The sequence below is a fragment of the Larus michahellis genome, chromosome 8 (assembly GCF_964199755.1).
Source record: "Larus michahellis chromosome 8, bLarMic1.1, whole genome shotgun sequence".
Lineage (NCBI taxonomy): Eukaryota > Metazoa > Chordata > Aves > Charadriiformes > Laridae > Larus > Larus michahellis.
Genome location: NC_133903.1, coordinates 24,163,769 through 24,181,662, shown reverse-complemented (window position 1 = coordinate 24,181,662; position 17,894 = coordinate 24,163,769). Strand labels below are relative to the sequence as shown.

General features: G+C 47.5%; 1 protein-coding gene across 1 annotated transcript in view; it reads right to left on the bottom strand.

Annotated features, from left to right (window-relative positions):
- Positions 1 to 17,894, bottom strand: part of XPR1 (xenotropic and polytropic retrovirus receptor 1) — a 115,631-nt gene that overhangs the window by 2,395 nt on the left and 95,342 nt on the right. Inside the window, exons 10-14 of the mRNA XM_074596955.1 lie at positions 16,962 to 17,127; positions 14,522 to 14,713; positions 1,529 to 1,695; positions 1,106 to 1,245; positions 74 to 295 (exon numbers count right to left, since the gene is read on the bottom strand). Of these exons, the coding sequence (XP_074453056.1) occupies positions 74 to 295; positions 1,106 to 1,245; positions 1,529 to 1,695; positions 14,522 to 14,713; positions 16,962 to 17,127 (887 nt within the window). The remainder of the gene's footprint in view (positions 1 to 73; positions 296 to 1,105; positions 1,246 to 1,528; positions 1,696 to 14,521; positions 14,714 to 16,961; positions 17,128 to 17,894) is intronic.

Below are 17,894 nucleotides of genomic sequence, written 5' to 3'. Positions count from 1 at the left end.
ATGGCCTCCAAGTATTAACAACAGCTCTAACACATGGTTTGGTTTCTTGCGCTAGAGGAGAGGCAAAACCTACTGTGAAGCAAGACGAGGTCTGCGCAAGGACACGCTCTGGCTGCGTTTCCACTGTTTGTTCTTGCGGCGGTTTCGTACACCATCTTCCTGGTCCATCATCTGATCCAAGAGCGTCAGGTCATCGGCGTTGAGCGGTGCCACGGAGATGTCCCTCACAGCACGGAACTCACCGCAGTTGTTCAGGTGCTCGTTCTCCAGACGGAAGAAGTTCCACACAAACCGCCTGCATGGAGAAAAAGTGATCATTACCAGTTTGGTTCCACTTTTACAGCCATTGCTCGTGTTTGGCGAAGCAGTGGTACATGCATCTGGATACCACTGACTGTTCTCACTGATGAAAGTGCCTCTGGGAACATGCTGGGAGTACGGAGAAACAGCAAATGACTACCAGCAGCACCTTCTACAACATCTTCCCAACTCTCTGGAGAACAACAGATCTGTCAGGCATCGTCCTAACGATGACAGCCCTAATCTGGACAGCATGGAGGCACCAGGCATTACAAGGGAAACGCAACCTCCACTTTTTACATGAGTGAGGTTCAGCTTCGAGGGCTGTTACTCATCTTGAGGAGTTGTGGGGATAGGTCTCCAGCTAGAGGACAAGCATGTAAAGACCTCTGAAACCTTGCAGGATCCAAATCGATGACACAGAATCCAAATGAGTGTTTGGAAAAACTGCAGAGATTTGAGAATAATTGTAAACCTGAGAATCAAGTGACATTTCATCTGGAAATCGCAATAAGATAATTTCAAGGAGAAATTTGGTAAAATCAATATCCTCAAGATTAGGTCTAGGTTCAGAAGAAACTGCAAACCCAGCGTGAAGGACCCAGTCCTGCATTGCTGCAGAGCCCTCCACAGCTTTCTTCACGTAGCACCCTGTTTGGATTAATTGTTCCTGTTAGACCTAGTCTTCCGTTTCAAGGACGGCTACCTTCCATGTCCAAGTAGCGAGGCAGTTCCCATCATGCTGATGTTATAAAAGTAATAAAAATGGAAAAGAGCAATGAACTGTTCAGTCAAAGAGCCTTACCGGAATACCTCAAGTGGGGCAAATACAGTAGAAATGATGTCCCCAGCGTATGGAAAGATTTGCATGGAAGTGAGGGAGATCTGGATGGTCCACGCAAAACGCAGGATCACGTCTTCTACAATGGCACAATAGTAGTATGCCTGAAGAACAAGACAGACAAACAGGACAGCTCATCGTACACGCTCTGCACAGACAACAGACCTCTTCAGACCTTCAGGAAGATACAGAATTTGCTGCTCAAGCACTAGAAATGTGAACAAGTACGAAATGATCTCTTTGAAACAAATGAACTCTACTGCTAGAAAACCCCAGCCCGTAGCAGTCAGGAAGCACCAGTGGCCAACTGCCACATGCTCTAAACTCCACAAGTTTTGTTAAAATATTAAAAGCTTTCTCTAGTATAAGAGCAGGCTGTATACGCACTTTCTGTGGGTAGACAATTCCTTCTCGGAGAAAGGTATTTTCACCAGCGTTTTTGTCAAAGAGACCCCAGTCCATCTTCAGGTCCCAAATAAGGGTATAGCAAGAGCTGATGAAATAGAAGATAATCCACAGGTAGAAGAACACTTGGGTGTCGCTGTGGTTTTTAGCTGGAAAAGAGAAGAACAGCATGCTTCTGTACAACGTGAAGAAGATTGCTCCTTAAAACAGCTACAAATTGGCTGATTCGATCAGTGGAAATAACGAGCCTTTTATTCAAGCGGTGGGAAGGATCAGGATAGCTAACCTGAACCAAACCTTCCCGGGCCCAACTTTATATTGTCATTTAAATTCCACTTTCACCTCGTTCAACCTTTCCCACTTGGGAGTGAAGTTTGCACTGCTGCTTTTTATTTATTTTCTTGAAACGTGTGGTAGACTTGTCATTCTGGCTCCGAACGGCAGGTGGAAGCTGAGGGCCGCATTTCACAAAGGACATGGGCTCCTCCACAGGAAAAGCAACAAGGCAAGTGCTGCTCTGAGGGTTTTGCAAGAGATTCTTTCAGTTGTCTAAATATAAACAACGTGAATGAGCGCACTAAAGCCTGAAAGAGGATGGGAAGAGGAGGAATTTCCACTAGCCACTTCAGAGGTTGTGGCAGCAAGGGAAAATAAACAAGGCGGCGGCAATGTATTATCATGTCTGTGTAAATCCTGAAGAAGGCTCCGTGTAGAGTTTTAAATGCCCATACGGAGCGTCTCTTTATAAAACACAGGACTCCAGGACTGAAGTCTGCTCGCTTGGGGATATACGTTTCTACCATGAAGTTGTTTCCCTTTCCCCTCTGAAAAGGTTATGCCACTCTCCCAATTCAGCTAAATTTCCCGGTATCGGTCAGCTGGGTAAAACCAAACAGATTTGATAATTCTGTTTGCTTTTCATTAGCAAATCTGGGTCATAAAGTTCATAAAAATAAAGCACATTACAATGCTTTGCAAGGCTGAGACGCTTTGCATCTCGCTGCTCTCGGGAGTCTTTCCTCCTTTCTGTGCAGCCACTGCAATCGCTCATTAACCGATTCCTTCCATCAAAGCCAATAAACACTTCTCATACAGAAAAGCCGTAACGTTTTCAGTCCAAACCCGCTGCCACAGTAAGCGACAGCACTGTCTTCCATACGCACGGCTTTAAAACAACCGAATCCCCGAAGCTGGTCACAGAGGGAGCAATGGGGTAATTCGCTCTCTCCTTCCCTTTTCATTTCTAACCATTGCAATATAAATGTAATGCAGCACTCTGATAAAATTAATGGAGGTGAAAATGAGAGGCATCGCGTAAGAGTACATTCCTCCCCATTATGCCTTTCAGGCTTCCTGGACATGATGTGCAGGATATAGGTCAAACACACACGCTCATTCTGCTTTCAAAACACACCCCCTCAAGCAAACCTATTAAAGCCACTTACGCAGCAAAGCCTATCTGCGGCGAAGCTTCACATCGGCTGAGGGAAAGGACAGGAGACCTGCCGCAGCCCTCAGGTTTGACTAGCTTCCCTGCTTTTGTGCAAGGCTGGAAGCCTTGGAGCTGTAACCCATGTGTCCTCCTGAGGCTCGGCTTCACCTGGGGACAGGTCCAGCATTGCAGAGAGCCACGACGTCCCCCGGGAGCGGGCAGCCAAGTCTTGCAGAATACAGGCTTCAGTGCCCAGGTATGTTAACGCTGCTGCTGAAACCACCTCTCCCATCCGTTTTTAAAGTGCAGCTGCCCACAAAACAGGACGCAGGTGGGGTTTCTGGAGCTTAGCAATTAAGGCTCCACTCTGACATTTCATTCTCCCCCATCAGCTCCTCCAAAGCCTCCACTACATTATTTCAGGAAGAAAAGGCAGATGCTGGCATTCAGTGACTCAGAGACACTAAGCCTGTTCTTTCCGCTATTATTTTTAGCTCATTAGATCTCCGTGTTTAGTTCCCATTACCAAACAATAATTCAGAGAGGTAGTTAAGGAGTTAAGTGCTTTCAAAGCATCTAAAATGCTCCAAACTACCCTGTGAGGCTGCACGCTACCTATCAGTAACTTTGGCTTGAAGGTTAGGTCATGCTGCTTTTCTTTCCCCTTAAGGACAGAGTACAAATAAACTGAGTCTTACTCCACATCTTCACAGAGCAGACGTGGAGAAGGCAGTGCAGGCAGCACCATCTGTTGCCGTGCCTTTGGCCACGTCCCGGACATGAGCCGTACCCTGCAGGTGCAGGGCTGAAGGACAACAAGGCGGCACTGCTGGGCGCTCCTTTGGAGTTCTCCGATCACGCAGGGGATAGTCTGTTCCCAGACTATCATCCCAAACTACGTAAGGGGCTAACAAAACTGTATCCTAACTTGCCAGTTCCCCAGGAAGGTGATTTCAAAGGTTCGTGCTGCTTAAATTTAATTGCCTTAAAATTTATTGTATGCAATTACGGAAAGGAGGAGTACCACTGGACACTGGCCCAGGTTGCCCAGAGAAGTGGTGGAGGCCCCATCCCTGGAGACATTCAAGGCCAGGCTGGATGAGGCTCTGAGCAACCTGATCTAGTTGAAGATGTCCCTGCTTACTGCAGGGGGGTTGGACTAGATGGCCTTTAGAGGTCCCTTCCAACCCAACACATTCTATCACGAAGAAAAAGGCCCAAGTATGAAATCTTGTGGCATTAATCTCATCAACCTCAAAAGGATGTGCTTGCTTCTGGTTAGGTCACCCCAGCCTCAGCTCCCTTTCCCTGGCCTATCTTTGCAGCAGTCTTTTCAGTGGCACCTGGGGTCACGCTGCTCGCCCCTCGCTCCCGCTCGCTTTCTCACCCACCGGCTCTGTAACGCATTCAGCTCCTGAAAAAATTCATTAAAAAACCAAATCACTCCCCGTTAAAATGCTCTAATCAGAACTAGTCTATTGTCTTCAGCCGTGGCCTTTGAGTCCCTTCTTTCAATCGCTTATCCTCCTTTTCCTCCTGCCTGCAATTCCACTTGATACCTTCCTTCCGTCTGTCCTCATTGGTATTCAGCTGGTGTACAGGAATATGTTACTGCTCTAGGCAAGCAATTATATCTCAATCCCCACTGGCTGGTCCTAGTGGCCCTCTTCACTGCTGCTCAGGGGGCTAGAAAATCAAGGCATTCATATTCTGCCCAGAGGCTCCATCTACTCCTGGCCTGCCAGTTTTTCAGTAGCGATACCTAGCTGTGCATACGTATGATGATGTCAGGGTCTATTTAAGCAGGAACTGTTTCATCCTGTGGTTTTTTTCTTTGTTTAACGACGTGCTAGAAACCACCAAAAAACATTAGAGAGCGATAGAGAGGAACAATAGAGCGACAGAGCGATTGAGGAGGAACTTCTTTCCTTTGAGGGTGGCAGAGCCCTGGCACAGGCTGCCCAGAGAGGTGGTGGAGTCTCCAACCCTGGAGACATTCCAAACCCACCTGGACACATTCCTGTGCCACCTGCTCTGGGTGACCCTGCTCTGGCAGGGGCTTGGACAAGATGATCTCCAGAGGTCCCTTCCAGCCCTGTGATTCTGATAGTCTCAGGACGAGAGAAGCGCTTGGGACACCTGGCAGACCTCAACCTCTCCAAGAGGGAAAAAAGACCAAGTCTTCAGCAACCCTTTGGTAGCACAACTGCCAGTCCGCCCAGCAAGAGGCGGATGAAGGACCTTTCTACCTGATGCTCCAAAGGGCGCCACCATGTAAGCAGCTTCCTAAGCCCCTGTCGGTTATTCAAAATGGCACGTGCAGGACAAACCACGGTCAGCACAAAACTCGACATGTAAAGTTGCAGGTGCAGCTCTACCCTCCCAGCGGATTTCAATACACGCTCACATTAGCATGTCGCCAACGTGGAGGCATCCAGCCACGTCAGAGGCTATTCTCCAGTTGGCTGTGCGCTGCTACCTCCACTTGCTGCAACGTCGAGGGGAAACAGCGTACCACAGGGGCCGTTTGCAACCTTCGCCGCAGAACTTCCATTAGCATCCTCGGTTTACCCAATGAAAGGCAATTCCAGTAGACGCTCTGCACAAACACACCTACAAATTGCTCCAGAAGGTCAACTAGATAAATAATGGAAGGCTTCCACCTTTGAACTGAAGCTGTGAAGGGCCACAGTTCCAGAAAACAGCCAAAGGCACTTGCAGCAGGAGAATTTACTGCCTGCAAAAATTGCTGATAGACAATATCTTGGATCCCAAACCCAGCCCTCGGGGACACAAATTCTGACTAGCATTCTGCGAGAATAATACTCTGCAGAAATTATAGCCCCTTCTAAACACAGGCAAGAGAAAGGTTGCTTTCCATCAAAGATAGACAGCAAATACTATCCTGAACGCTGTTAATATTGACTTTTCTTCCAAAGAATACTATCTGTTTACCCTGCCGAATTATTCCGGGGAATGTAAACGCTATATACTATTCAACACAGCAAAAATCAATGCCATGTATTATTGAAGATCTGGATAAGAACACAATGGCCCTCGATAAGCACTCCTGGTGTGTCAGCCCCGGCAGCCGGCTGTCGTTTCTGCTGATGGTGAAAGCTGTGATAAAAGCTGTAAGAAGCAGGAGGTTATCAGGAAACACAGCCAGGTAAGCCCCGCTCTGAGACCAAACCGACCCCGCCAGAGCAGCGCTGCCTCCAGCGTCAATTAAAAACCTCTTGGTGAAGGCACGCCAAATTCAGTCTCCTTTGACCAGCAGCTTTCCAACCGCAGATTTAAGCAGCACCAAACCAAAAAATATATATGTTTACAGTGTGCTAGCCAAGCACAGACACTGGAACGCAGGGCGTACGCTTTCTGCCGCCGGGTTAGCCCGGGGATGACACGTACCCATTAACTCCATCCCAGCACACAATGGGAGGGAGGTGACAGCCAGAAGTGACTTATCTACATAAGAGCTACCATCAGAATGACATCTCAAAGCATTTGTCTAACACCTTATTGCTTGAAGCACAGTATTACTGATCCCTCAGTAATTATACATCTTAATGAGGGCATAGCAGCAGCGTTGCCTTTCTGCCCAGCCGGCACGTACCGCTATTTAATACTGATCAATGGCAGAGCCGCAACACGACAGTGGACTTCACGCAGTAAAAAGGCAAATAACCCGGAGGAGCACACGGAGGACTCGCCATCGTGCGCTGATGGGCTTTGTCAAATACCAACCATTTGGTACGAACAACCTTCCCATTAGATTTTCCAAACCTCTGCTATAGCCTCCGGGCACAATTAAAAGCAAAGCAGCGAGAATCGGCGCAGCGAAGAACTGTCGGGAGGCAACATCTCGTTTCTTCTTCTAGTTAGAGTCTACATTTGTAGAGCAGGAAAATCCCCAAATCGTGTTTTGACTAAAAATATATTCTGTAGGTTTGCACGGGGTTTGTAGGACGGTACGACTGTGTCTAATTTGAAGCCATCACAGGAATCTCATCGCTTGTATCTCACAAACAGAAGAATGGGATTTAATTGCAAACAAGAGGAAGCATATATCAGTCACGACTGAAATTTAAGCTGGTCCTTCTTCTGGTGGCTTCTCTAGCATTTAGAAGTGTTCCTGGGGGATGTTTAACTGCTGCCTTGAGGAGGATGGGGTTTCCAATCTAACCGTCGGCCAGCAGTCTCACTAATAAGTGGATTCACAATCAGAAATAAATAGCATGGCAATCCGAGCGGTCGCTTGACAGTTTAGGGATTGCCACACAATGTCGCCTGGTACCTCTATAGCGTTTTCAGATCCAAAAGGAGATTCCTTCAAAATATAATAGCAATAACAAAAAAAAAATTAAAAAAAAAAAAACAATTCTTGGAGGATAAAATCTCCTATATTTCTGCAGTACCAGAGAGTTCCAGACGTGCATGCATTTGAAAGGAACATCGCTTGCGATGTAGTCAGTTGCTTTTCTTAAAATGCTCCACTAAAAAAAAAAGGTCAGGCTTCCCCCTCTGAGGTGCCCATGAAATGAGCTATCGGTAGGCCGTCCTTTTCACTTACACCTTATTCATTAGCGTTCCCGCTTCTCCAGCCACCCTTAACACTAAAGTGTATTAAGTGATAAAAATGGTGCTATTAGTCCACTTTCCAAATTCCGGCTATTAAAATCCATCTCTCTCTCTCTCAGCCGCAAGCTCGAGGAGCAAATGCACAAATCACTCAGCGGCAGGGTGCCGAGGCTGCCTCTCCCCTACAGCGCGGGCTGCTGGCACCGGGAACATCCCAGTTGACATTTGCAGACCTACGAAGCAGGGGAAGATTTCCCCCGTGGGATTTTATGCCTCGTTTGTGCTGACATTGGGGGTACGGTGGCAGTTCCCGAAATCCCCCTTCCTGGGCTCCCTGCCAAGCACAGGCTGCCGTCTCCTCTCACTTTTCCCACTCACTTACCGGCGAGCGAGCTCCTGCCGGCACCTCCTCCACGGCCAGGGTGGTCCTCACCCTCTCCCAGCAGCTCGACCCTGAAGCACCATCACCGGAATGGGTGTCTAAGCAATTAGAGGAGCTAAGAAGCCGGCGTGGAGAAGCCGGGCTTGCTCAGGGTGCCGCAGAGCCCCACGTCAAAGCTGGGAGGAGGTCAGAGGCCAGACTGGCAATGTTTGCCCATGGCGATGCCTCCAATTCTTCACTAATGACACTGCCACTGCTCTGATGGAAAGGATCAGAAAGACTGGCTAATGAGCACAACTCATTACTGAAGGCCTCCTGGGCATGGGATGACAGGGTTTCAGACAAAAATTCATCCTAGCTCACAGCAATGTGACAGACGTTGCACGTTTCGGCTCCAAATAATCATCCTGATGGAAGCTGCCAGTACGCTGTGCTAAGGTAAGCCACGCAAAAACTGCAAGTATTAAGAAAGAAGCCAGTTAATCCCATTACGAAGTTTGTTTTTCTTCACGAGCTCAATCCAAGCACTCTGTAAGGTTCTTGTGACACCTAAATCAAACGATCTGGCTTGCCACAGTGCTGACAGCTCTTCCAGCACTGAGGAAGAGGGGGAAAGATGGAAGATCTCGTACCGACACACAAGGGAGAAGCTAGGGAACAGGATCTCACGAATGATGCTTGCTTCATTCTTTTGTGATTAGTATTTTTATTTTTTTTTAAAGTTTTGCACTTTTTTTCAAAAAAAAAAAAAGATTTGTACTTGAATTCAATGGGTGCACTCACTTTGCCTCGCTCCACTCCCTAGAAATGAAATGACGTTTCTCAGTTGAGGTACTATAAGCTGTTGCACCGATGCCCGATTTCTGTAAAAGTCATTTTAGTCCCCGGTTCTCACATCACCTTGTTCTCCTCTCCTGCTGTAACCGTTTAGGCTCATAGTTAATTATCGTTCCACCTGCCAGCAAGTTCACTCCACAGGGGTGGCACCCTGCAGCTTCTAACGTGGTAGCAACAAGGGCTAAGTCACACAACCCACTACCCAGTTCTTCAGCCGGCGGCGAAGGGCAGAGCTACAGTGCAACCAGACATCGTCCCGCAGCTCCCAGCCCAACAGCTTGATGTTACCGCCATCCTCTCCCCCTTCCCGCTGTGCATCACCATCCTCCGCGTGGAAGCCGTACCCCTCCCCAGGGGAGCTGCAGTGGGACAGAGCGTGGAAGAACCAGCAATTCGTTCCGGCATGGAGTTAGCTACGCCAGGCGGCACCACCACTGGTAACAACTGAAGCCATCGTGATTTATGAGGAATGAGTAGCCATTACGAGACCTGGGTATCTTCCACTATATTTTTAAAAAGCAGCACATTTCCCATCCATCTTCATCTGGTCAGACCTGGTCGAACCTCTCTATTAGTAAGGGACGGTCCAACGCCTTCCTGCAAAAGCCCATTAATCCAAGGATGACTCCTGCCTTGACAGTTCACATCTCTATTCCTTGACAAAGCAAGGAATTTCATGTTTTTTTCTTATGCTGGCTTAAAGAAAAACCCCAAATTACACATTAGTTCATCAGAAAAGCCTGTTTCTGAAGGGATGATGAGAACACAGACAGAAGCACGACTCTTTAGAGACAGCCCTATTTAGTTAACTTCTGTATTTTTAATTACTGTCAATTTCCTGGGCTGTTTAATGAGAAAGTGCATGGCGGTTACATTATCTTAGACTGACCTAAGGCTCTCCACGGCACTTCCAAGGCGATGACAGCTAATGTTCAGCAGTCTTATTTGGAATACCTGGAAAGGGCGTGGGAGTGGTATGGAAGAAGAGACGCTTACTCAAGTTTCCAGGCCACGTGGATTAACTTTGGAATAATTCAGAAGTCAATAAATAGCTGGATACTACCCAGACGACAAGGATTCCATTGAATAAGGTGTGTAAATCAAACGGACAATGAAAACTTGCATAAACGGTCTTTCCTTTCAGTTAAAGGATAAAAACCCACATAGCCGACTTTAACCTAGTACTTGAGCTTAAGCTCAGTAACGCGTTCCTGGAAAAAAGCCCAAGGTAAACACACAAATGCTCACACCGCAACAGCAAATCCCATGAAACAAAGAAACGATGCCAAGAGTACAAAGCACTCAAGAAGGTCGGTTCTTCAAGCGCAGAAGCTAAATCTACGTTCTATGTGAGCCAGACATTTCTGACGACGCCACGTAAGCAAAAGGCATCAAGGTAAGAGAAAACTGACAGACAGCAGCAAAACCAAGACGCATCTCATTTTACAAAGAATAAAGTTGGAGCACAAATCACGCATAAAGCTTAAGAAGTGACCGGCACTCTTGGAGCAGTACAAGACAACTCCAGTCGCACTGTTTCTCATAAGAGCCGAACACCTAAATATAAGAACCCTACCTTACAAAGCCTGAACCGGGTCCGAGTGAAGAGGGAAACCAAGGCTGGTTATTCCGGATATGGCAGTGTACCTTCTTAAATGCAAGTACAGATATGGCAGCGTACCTTCTTAAATGCAAGTACGCAAGAGGGGATCCCCGGGGAACGCTACGGTAAGCTGAAGTGGAAGCGGCCCAAGGAAACGACATCTGCTTTTGGCTGAGCGAAAACACCGTGAGAAGTAGTTGCATGTCAAAATAACGCGGCAGCTGGGGCAAATATTCTGCTGCAGACTGGGGCTTAATCACTTGTTTCCCCAGCGCCGCGTAGGGATGAAATAAGGCAGTACAACGCTCGGTTCTCAGCTGGCTCTGGGGGAAGCTGCTCAGCGCTGCCAGGGAAGTTGAAGGAAGGAGCTCGGGGGGGGGTGGGGGGGGCAGAGGCTTCTTCTCGGCGGTGCTGGAAGCACACAGGGACCGGCAGCACGCTCTCCAGTTGCTCAGAGTTACAGATACACCTCATTTGCCTGTGCAAACACCCCCCGTAGGACTATATTTACAGGACTGCGGCCTTTGCTTCCCATTCCTACGAGCGATGTAAAAATACTGAGAATTCCTCCTTCGGGAGGTCAGCAACAGTTGCCCTTGGGTGGCTGCTGCCATGCCTGGAAGGTGGTTGTGTTTCCGAGCCGTGGTGAAGCAGGCAGCCCGACACGGCACTCGGCCACGCAACCGCCGCCTGCTCCAGTCTCACATCCTGGGGCGGCTACTCTCACTTCGGCTTCACTACTTCAGATGGTATCCCAACATCAAAAGACGGCAGCTTGGGATTAACTCTCTAAAACTAGTCTAGTCCCAGGTTGACAAGACTGCAAGTTCGGGAGAGAAAACCGAAGAGAATTTACGTTGGTATCTTACAGGTCTAACATCCCAACTGCGATTAGCAGAGAAAATAGTATTCTGTATCCAAACCAAAAGGAAGAAGAGTAAAGAAATGGCTTCTCGGAGAGAAAAAAAGAATCAGAATTATGCCCTGCCTGAACATTATGAATTACTAAACAGGGATATTTTGGGGAAACTGAGATCCTCATCAAGAGTCACTCGTCAAGCGTTAGAGGTGGGGGATCCTTCGCTACAGGAGGTCTGGAGAAAAGAGTACCACATATGGCTAGAAGCAGCATACATCACTTAAACATAATAAGGCGGCATTTGTACGTTTATTTAGTTCGAGTTGTTTCCCAGCAAGCAGACAGAAACACAGCACAAGAATGCTCTAAGCGCGCTCTGTAGGAATTAGCTGGCTTTCAACGCCGACAAACCCTCTTAGCCACACAGTCCATCTTCACGCAGCTGGCAGATGCAAGCTAAAAACCTACAGAGCAGCCACAAATTATTCAAGGTTCACATCAAGGGAGGAAGACAAGCCTTTTCAGAGGGCTGTGACGTCCCCAGGACTCCCAAGGAGAGGACAGGCGCCGGTGTACATTACCTGACCTCCCGAGAAAAGGCCACCAATTACCCTCTTGTCCTGGCAGCCGAAAGCTGTCATTCCAGAGGTATAAGTCATAGGCTTGCAAACACAGGCATGGAAGACTGTTTAAATAAAACTCTCGTTACCACGGCTATTACCAGGTTCGTTACTTACAGCAATTTAGAGCAGGTCTAAGGAGCAAGGTTCTTTACCACTTTGACACTTGTTTTGGGCATTGCTTCCTTTCTTAATAGCAAGCAGCTACCCCCAACAGGTGTTCTGTAGGTAAGAGATGGGTGTTTGTCTTATCCTTAGGCAGACGCGGAGAAGGTGTGGGCGAGCAGTGCATCTATTTTCAACAACTTGATGATAGACCATCTGATTCCAAGCTCAAAAAGAACTGGGGGTCTATGTAAAACACATAGATAAAATTGGAATTCTTAACAGGTACAGCATATTAGAAAGCGCATTTATGGCAGGACGGGAATAGGCTTAACAGGGCTGAGAAGACACGACAAGGTCTTCAGGCAGCCCTCTGAAAAATCACTACAAGCCCAGGCACAGTGACATTTACAAAATCTGCGCTAACGTGTAATTTCCAAAGCCAATGAAGCTTCCAAAATTCTTTTGTCTGATACCAGCAACTACATGCTATTGACTCCCACCAACAAAACCGGACAGACAAAAGCTGGGAGTCCCGAAGGTCTCTCAATTGCAACTAACCCCGTGCCCAGCTCGTAAACACCTCGTTACAGCCCACTCCCTGCCAGCCACCAAGAGCGGACAACAGTTATAGATGGCAGCAACGAGAACACGGGTCAGCGGCGCTGGCACGGAGCCAAACTTCAAAGGGGAATAGGAAGAGGTCAAATTCTTCAACAGGACATTCTGACAGATGCTGGTTTTCCTCTTGGTTCCAAACCTAACCCAACCTTCCTGCAGAAAGCTTTGCCAGAGTGCCATCCCCCCGCCCAGCCCCGGGAAGGAGGAGCATTAGTCAGCCTCCCCAGAGCAGGCACTGTATATAAAAGCGTGTAAGCAGTGACTTGTAGCCAGGCAATCTGTATGTGTCTCATCCCGGTGGTGACTAACCAGACGGCAGGGCTGGAACTGTGCCCAATACTGTGTCCAGTTCTGGGCTTACAGTGTCCAGTTCTGGGCTCCCCGGTTCGAGAAGGACAGGGAACTGCTGGAGAGGGGACAGCAAAGGGCTACCAAGATGATGAGGGGACTGGAACACCTCTCTTATGAAGAAAGGCTGAGGGATTTGAGTCTCTTCAGTCTGGAAAAAACACAACTGAGGGGGGACCTTATCAACACTTATAAATACTGAAAGGGTGGGTGTCAGCAGGATGGGGCCAGGCTCTTCTCAGTGGTGCCCAGCAACAGGACAAGAGGTAACGGGCACAAACTGGAGCATAGGAAGTTCCACCTAAACATGAGGAGGAACTTTACCCTGAGGGTGGCAGAGCCCTGGCACAGGCTGCCCAGAGAGGTGGTGGAGTCTCCGTCTCTGGAGACATTCCAAACCTGCCTGGACGCGTTCCTGTGCCACCTGCTCTGGGTGACCCTGCTCTGGCAGGGGGTTGGACTAGATGAGCTCCAGAGGTCCCTTCCAACCCTATGATTCTATGATCTGAAAAGCTGCAGAATGTCACCGAGCAAACAAGTTCAAAGGGGAACAAGCTGCGGGGACAGGGGAGATGCACAGAGGGGCCAGGTGCTGCATCCACCACCGATGCTCCCGCACCAGGTTTGCCCGTACCTCCAGCTACAGTGCGCCCGGCTTCCAGCCTTCAATGCGCTTCTCTGCCATTAAAATTCCAGGCTTGACAAACATTATCGGTGTGACTTCAGGCCCAGCTACGTCCAAACAGCCATTTCTTGGCCACTGGAAGGTTTCTAATGACCCTGCCGCCCCTGCCAACGCTTCTCCCTGCCCCGCCACAATCATATTTCAGGATAAGTAATTACTCACGAGCGTGTGCGGTTGCTAATTTCTGGAGATATAGAAGGCATCTATTTTCAAATAAAAGAATACAGCTTTTAGGACTTCAGAACAATGACAGGCAGGGCGACTGCCTGAAGTGCAGAAACTAAAAGCTTTTTCCTTCGGAACAAGAGCAGAATCGAGTAATTGTCGTTTCCAGGGAGATGGGGAACTTGAGGGATCAGAGCTCAATCTGCAGTTAAATGGATTGGAAACAACTCCCTACCAGCTGCAGAAAAAACATGGATAAAAACACACAGGAAAATCCAGAGAGGGCATTTTCCCGGCACTGTGCACATCTCCCCACATTCAGGAACGATGGACCGAATTTATTTAGTTGATCCAGGTTAGCTATTTATCAATACCAAGGGAGAAGTATTTCCTATGTTACCTTTTCCTTATATATCCCCCATTCAACCACTCTTCCCAACAAAAACTGACAGGTATTTCAGTCTTCCCCTTTTGAGAGAGGAACTTGAAAATTCTCTCTCACGCTCCAGAAGCGCAGTTCTAAGCAGAGCAGGTATGTGAAAAATACCTAAAAGAAGATTTTAAAATCCTCTGCGCAAGCCAGGCAACCTTTCCACTTTTCCAAGCCTTTCCATTGAGATCTCACAGATGCCAAAAAGACAAAAGTTCATGTTTCAATGCAATGCCAAATTCTGAGCTTTTCCCATGTAAAAAGCAAATCCTGTGACTTGCAAAGGATTTTCCAAAATAACCCATACCTTTGTGAGTGCTGTAAAGGGCTGCAAATGTCACCACGAAGAAGGTGGTGGAATATTTTCCAGCGTTAACCAGATGAAAGGCCCGTTTGTTATCACGGTAACGGCGCAGGCACTGGATGAATCGCAACCAAGCAGGGATGCACTGGACAACTGCTCTCACTCCGTAGGAGTAGCTGTAACAAATCTGATTATCTGCAAGAAAAAAAGTTTCAGGGACACAAAATCAGCGAGTTTAAGAATTCCTATCGTCTTCCTTTCTGCAAGAGTACTGTGACCAGTTCTGGGCTCCCTGGTTCGAGAAGGACAGGGAACTGCTGGAGAGGGGACAGCAAAGGGCTACCAAGATGATGAGGGGACTGGAACACCTCTCTTATGAAGAAAGGCTGAGGGATTTGGGTCTCTTCAGTCTGGAAAAAAGACGGCTGAGGGGGGACCTTATCCATGCTCATAAATACTGAAAGGGTGGGTGTCAGGAGAATGGGGCCAGGCTCTTCTCAGTGGTGCCCAGCGACAGGACAAGGGGTAACGGGCACAAACTTGACCATAGGAAGTTCCATCTCAACGTGAGGAGGAACTTCTTTACCCTGAGGGTGGCAGAGCCCTGGCACAGGCTGCCCAGAGAGGTGGTGGAGTCTCCGTCTCTGGAGACATTCCAAACCCGCCTGGATGCGTTCCTGTGCCACCTGCTCTGGGTGACCCTGCTCTGGCAGGGGCTTGGACTAGATGATCTCCAGAGGTCCCTTCCAACCCCGGCCATTCTGTGAGTCTGTGAAGAGTAGTATCGCTTGACATGAGAGCAACTCCCCATCAATGGGGACACTTGGGCACGCACACAGCCAGAACAGCGAGAAGCTCATCACCAGAAAGTATCCTGAAGCCCTTAACTTCATCTCGGAGGTATTCGGGTGACATGACATCAATAACACATCCAGACACATCATCATCTAACTCTTTCACCACTGCCAGTATAATTAACACGCAAGAAGATTAGAAATAATCTATTTCTAAATTTATTTTGCGCTGTTGGCAGTACTGCGAATAATCAAATTACGGATGGAATTACAAAAGGCCCTTCGACGCTGAATTTTTGTGCATAAATGGGAGAGCATTTCCAAACTCTGCAGGACAGCTCAAAAAGGCTAGTTTGCCTAAGATGTCCTTGACCCATTTTTCTTGTATGTTGTAATAGGAAAAAAAAACCAACATATTTCAGTATGTGTTTGGTGGGGTTTTGTTGGATGGGGTTTTTTTGTTGTTTTTTGTTTTGTTTTTAAAAAAAAGCAAAGCCAGGGCATAGAGGGCGAGAGGCAACTGCACCGACATGATATTGTGTCACACCCTTGATGTTTGAAAGTATTTTTCTTTTTTTTTTTTTTATTGAGGAAATGACCAGGAGAACCCCAGCTTCACCTGTAACTCCCAAGCGTGACATACTCTTATGCTCCCTTGCTCAGCTCATGTAAACTAGAAACACCCCACTGACTGAAAACCATTTGTTTCTTATTCAGAATAATGGAGATAAGTTATTAGCTGCACTACCATTCCACTGTTTGGACTGGCAGAGAACAAGCTGTTATCCACCCAGTTGCTTTATTTATTTTATTTTTAATAAATAAACATTTAGTTACTTGCAACACTCTCTCTCTTAAAGGGAAGAGAAAGATCAGACAGATTGGAAGAACACAGTGAACGCTGATGCTTACTGAAGCACACTGCAAATTCTTTCAGCGACTGTCAAAGCCATCAGACAGCGCGATTTGCCAGCAGTCACTGCTTAAAATGGAAAGACAACAGCCCAGTCCAGGAGGAGACAAGTACCATTTTGCCACCGGGAAGGCCAAAGTCAAAATTCATATGCCAACTCTGCAGCTCTTTGGGCCAGAAAGGTGAGAAGAGACAACAGCAGGCACGACCCTGGCATCACAGCATCCACTTTAATTGAATTTAGGGAGGCACTAACAAGCTCGGAGGAAATTTCTCCACCCTCTCTTGCTTTACGTTACTGTGACGGAGCCTGCGAAGAAGCTTGCTGCAGCACAGAAAATTGTGCTCAAGCAACTCATTTTCATGCTGAGCAAAAGGAACAGGTTAAAAGCAAATACGTGGTTAAACCACTATGAAATAAAGCAACGATGCCAGGAAAATGGATTCCTCTTTCCAAGCAGGTAGCACTGTGTCTAAAATCCCTTGATGAATATACAAGTCAGGCCAAACGACTGGATTAGGAAATGAATGCTGATGTGAAATTCCACTTCTCTGGATGGAAGTAAGAAAGGGGAGAATCTCTCTAGTGCTGTGTTTACAAGAAGCGCCTATTATTTTAGTTTCCTATGTCATGGGTAGCCCTCTTCAAAACAGATAGATGATTATAAAGTTGCTTTGCTCAGTGTTTTTCGGGTCATTTTGACTGCGTTCGCGTGGGTCGTCAGCATTACTCTACCTGTATTTGCCAGAAGTCCAGCATTGTCCTCCCACTGAACCTCGAAGCTGTAGAAGCAGATCATGTATTCCAGATCCATGAGTATCACGACCAGGCTGTTGAGCTGATCAGCCAGCCAGAAATCTGCGAAGCCTACCTTGTGGAAGGGAGCAGTGAACACTCGAAACTGTCAGGTGGGGGGGGGGGAAGAAAAAAGAAAAAAGGAATAATTCATGGCGTCGTGTCAAAGACATCTAAATGCAGCGGCGGGATATCGTAGCACTGAACAAATATGGAAATAACAGAAATGCCTGAAGATTTATTGCTGACCTTTCACTCCCGCTGACAAAAAAAGGTAACTGCCTCCTCACTTTTAGTACAAATAACATCCCTGCTTTTCTCCTGTATACAACTATTCATATCCCTCCCCACCTTTCTGTGTTTTCACTGGCAGAAGAGCCCAGTCTCCAACCAAGCTCTTTCCCAGCAGCTCCCAGTCTCTGTGTAAGAGCTCTACACAGCTCTGGTTCTCCAGTTGCTCCTCGTTTTAATCAGCGCTTTCTTTCATTTATGTCGTGTCTATCGACATCTTCCACGCTTACCTTCTCCCTCACACTTCACGTCACTCAGATTATAGACCCTCAGCGCGGCCATTAGCCTGATCATTGCCCGGTGTACTTAACGCGTTAGTTGTTCTTTGCCGTTAGAAGTTGTAAGAGTGCCGACTGCCACTGCTGGATCTCCCAAAGCCTCTCGCAGGGAAAGAGTTAAAGAAAGGGCAGAGGAAATCCTATTGACTGTCAATTAGACTCCCCCTCAATCCCAGTCCACTTTCCCTCTAAGCCCTAACAGCAGTTTTGCTTCTTTCAAACCAGACAGTTTTCATGGGCCATTACCTTTGATTACAACTCTCTCTACCCGGTTAGTTATAGTTACTAACAGCCAATTTCTCAA